Source organism: Limulus polyphemus, unplaced genomic scaffold (genome assembly GCF_000517525.1).
Source record: "Limulus polyphemus unplaced genomic scaffold, Limulus_polyphemus-2.1.2 Scaffold1652, whole genome shotgun sequence".
NCBI lineage: Eukaryota > Metazoa > Arthropoda > Merostomata > Xiphosura > Limulidae > Limulus > Limulus polyphemus.
The window spans coordinates 195,883-199,154 of NW_013667262.1; the positions used below are offsets into that span (position 1 = coordinate 195,883).

The following is a 3,272-nucleotide window of genomic DNA, read 5'->3' on the forward strand; positions in this document are numbered from 1 at the left end:
TATATATATATATATATCCGTGTGTGTGTAAATTACTTGTATCTGATGATGACAAAACCTTGTCGAAACGTTGTACATTTGCTGTTATATTAAACTTATATTAAAGTTTTTCTTCATTACCCATTCAAGCCATCTCCAACCATTAGTAGGTGGCATTTAGTGACCCCAAAAAAAGTTCTGTGATGATTCTTGTTTGTAATTATTTTTTAATATAGTAAGTATGATATTATCTGGATATTTAGAGGAGTTTTGTATACATAAAGGAGAACATTAGATAATTCCATTGTAGGAAACAAGCTGGTTTTGTTGAATTGGTGCTTTTGTAGTAAATTAAACCAAACCAGATCATTTTAATGTTTGTATTTTAAACCAGACTAGCTATGGTAACTATCCTTGCCACAGCAAACAGTGAAGCTGACAGAGTATAAAAATGACTTTTTTCAGTAAACGCAACTATATTGCACGTAATATTAATTGTAGTGTTTACTAAGTTGATTAGTAGCTTTGGTACACTTTCTAAAAAAACAAACAAAATTAGGCTGATTCATTTATTGAGTATTCATATTATACAGGTTTATTAATGTGTTCAGAAATAATTTAATATATTGATTGTGATATACATTATATTATACTTTCAAGTCTGATAATTGTTTTGTATTTGTACATGCTTTATGTGTAGGTGAGCCTAAGAAACATTCACATTATGATGTGACAAATGAATGTTTGTTGAGAGCTGGGAACATTAGTTCCCTTACTGGAATGGTGGAAACTGTTCATGGCTGATTTCTCCACTATGTACATCTTGACATATAGTGATTTCCTGTGAATTATGCCTTAAGCTATATTAGACAAGTTTTAATCAATTACAGTGGTTTAACTCCTTTAGACTCTGAGCTATTCTGGACTAAATGTAGCAGTGCAGAATTAAACTTAGGGGAAAATATCATATAAAAAATGGAGCTTGTGAGCAATTTACGAGTTTTGAAACTTTTTGACTTTTCATTAGTTGAAGTTTTTAAATGTCAAAGAAACATTTATAACACAAAACTTGTATTTTACTTTTATGGTACCCTTAGAAGGCCAGACATAATTAAAGGAAATATCAGTTCTTGTGTATTCTGGACAAACTTTAATTACTAAATGTTTGCTGGCAAGATATTGAGGAACTTTGAGCACAGGTTCTCGTTATTAGTTTGTGATGTGTTAATCCAAAACTTTTCATTCGAATATTGTCTGTGTAAGCTCTTTATGGAAAGAAAAAAGATGAAGCAATCAGATATTATGTGGTAGAATTACAAATAAGAACTTTTAATACTACCTTACTATAATTACAACTGTAGCTTCCTGGAATTATAATGAAAACTGAAGAAGGACAATGATGACAAATTTATAATGAACCAAGCAGTTAAGATAATCAAATGATACATTGTCTGTTGAGTTTACCTAAATTTTAAGAAACTAAGATTAGAAAACCCATAACATCAGTAAATATTGGATAGACTTGATACACATGTAATGAGTCATAAAGCTTTCACTTAAAAACAGGAATAGAAAGGGAACATAGCAATATTTTAAAAGAGCTTTTTAGTTGGGTTCTGTTTATTAATAAAAATTTGGGAAAATACATAGATTGTGATATATATATATATATATATATATATAAGCTATTGTTTTGGAAACCCAAAACACTAACTCTCTAATTCTTTTCCTTTATTAATCAATATACGAACATTGAATATTACAACATGTTTATTTTTCTCCACCTAAACTAAGTGTAACAATTTAATATAATATTGAAGCTACTAGAACAACAAACATGTACGTGCTTCCATCTGTCAGTGCTGATGTTTATAAAATATTTGGGGTCCATGAAGACCCCGGAAGACTAACCCAGAGTTAAAGCTAATTTCCAAATGGTTTGTCTCATTCTAAAAATTTTACCCCCAAAGTATTATTATCTAAATAATTTATGATATCAAATAGAGGGCTTCTGTATCCCCAGTGCATGGAACTTAGGATCCCTAAGTAGCTTGAGTGGCTTAAACTGGAATATATGATATAAAAATCTATATAGAATTGGAATGTATTATTTTATAAATCTATGTATCATCTTCATCTGTAATCATGTTAGAAATTTTAATAAAATTACACACAAATCAACCACGCATGGTTTACAAGCATGGTAAAACATGACTGAAAGGCATTGCTCCAAACTTTTATATATACATAATGGCCTGAAGATAATATTGGATGTTTCACCTTCAGTTTGGCTTGTTGTGAACTCCTGGTGTCCCTGCTGTTCAAGGGCCTGCTTACTGATATTTCATCATATTTCAAGAATTGTGAAAGATCTCGATGTTGAAAATGATAGATTTGGTTATTTCTATATGTATTCTGGAATTAATGAAAAGGATTTTTATATAAAGTTAAAGAACAGATTATTTCTGTATAGGATTAGTGCTTTCTTTTTGATTTCACTTTAATGTTCCACAGAGGAAATAAACTTATCTTAATCAAAACAGACAAGTTCCATAAATTTAGTTAAATTCATGAAACATATAAAAGCCAAACGAAGGAGCTAAATTGTAATTATTAGTGATTTTTACACTATTTTACATTACACAGAGCTTGTCAATTAATTTTTACATGAGTAGATTGTTTAGTCCATTAATATGCTTGTCTGTTCAATGATGAAAAGTACTTGTAACTTATACAAACTCAGTGAATTATTAAGAACTATAAAAAGACCAACTTCAGGTTCTGTTCATAATGACAGTCTGGAGAATGGTGCTTAAAATGAGCAATGTGCAAGACATTCTAACTGTGTTTATTTGTAATCACTGATAGTTTATAACAGTTCTGTTAAGATGGCTCATTAAAAGAGTATTTCTAACAACTTGCAGGACTTTCTAACTGTGTTTATTTGTAATCACTGATAGTTTATAACAGTTCTGTTACGAGTATTTCTAACAACTTGAAGGACTTTCTAACTGTGTTTATTTGTAATCACTGATAGTTTATAACAGTTCTGTTAAGAGTATTTCTAACAACTTGCAGAACTTTCTAACTGTGTTTATTTGTAATCACTGATAGTTTATAACAGTTCTGTTAAGAGTATTTCTATCAACTTGCAGGACTTTCTAACTGTGTTTATTTGTAATCACTGATAGTTTATAACAGTTCTGTTATGAGTATTTCTAACAACTTGCAGGACTTTCTAACTGTGTTTATTTGTAATCACTGACATTGTATAACAGTTCTGTTAAGATGGC

The 3,272-nt window shown here is 29.8% G+C and overlaps 1 protein-coding gene across 1 annotated transcript in view; it reads left to right on the forward strand.

The window, feature by feature from the left end:
* LOC106464434 (neural-cadherin-like) overlaps positions 1–814 on the forward strand; it is a 25,902-nt gene extending 25,088 nt beyond the window's left edge. The window contains exon 12 of the mRNA XM_022392149.1: positions 680–814. Within this exon, the coding sequence (XP_022247857.1) occupies positions 680–783 (104 nt within the window). The 3' untranslated portion in view covers positions 784–814. The remainder of the gene's footprint in view (positions 1–679) is intronic.
* Positions 815–3,272: the final 2,458 nt, after the last annotated feature.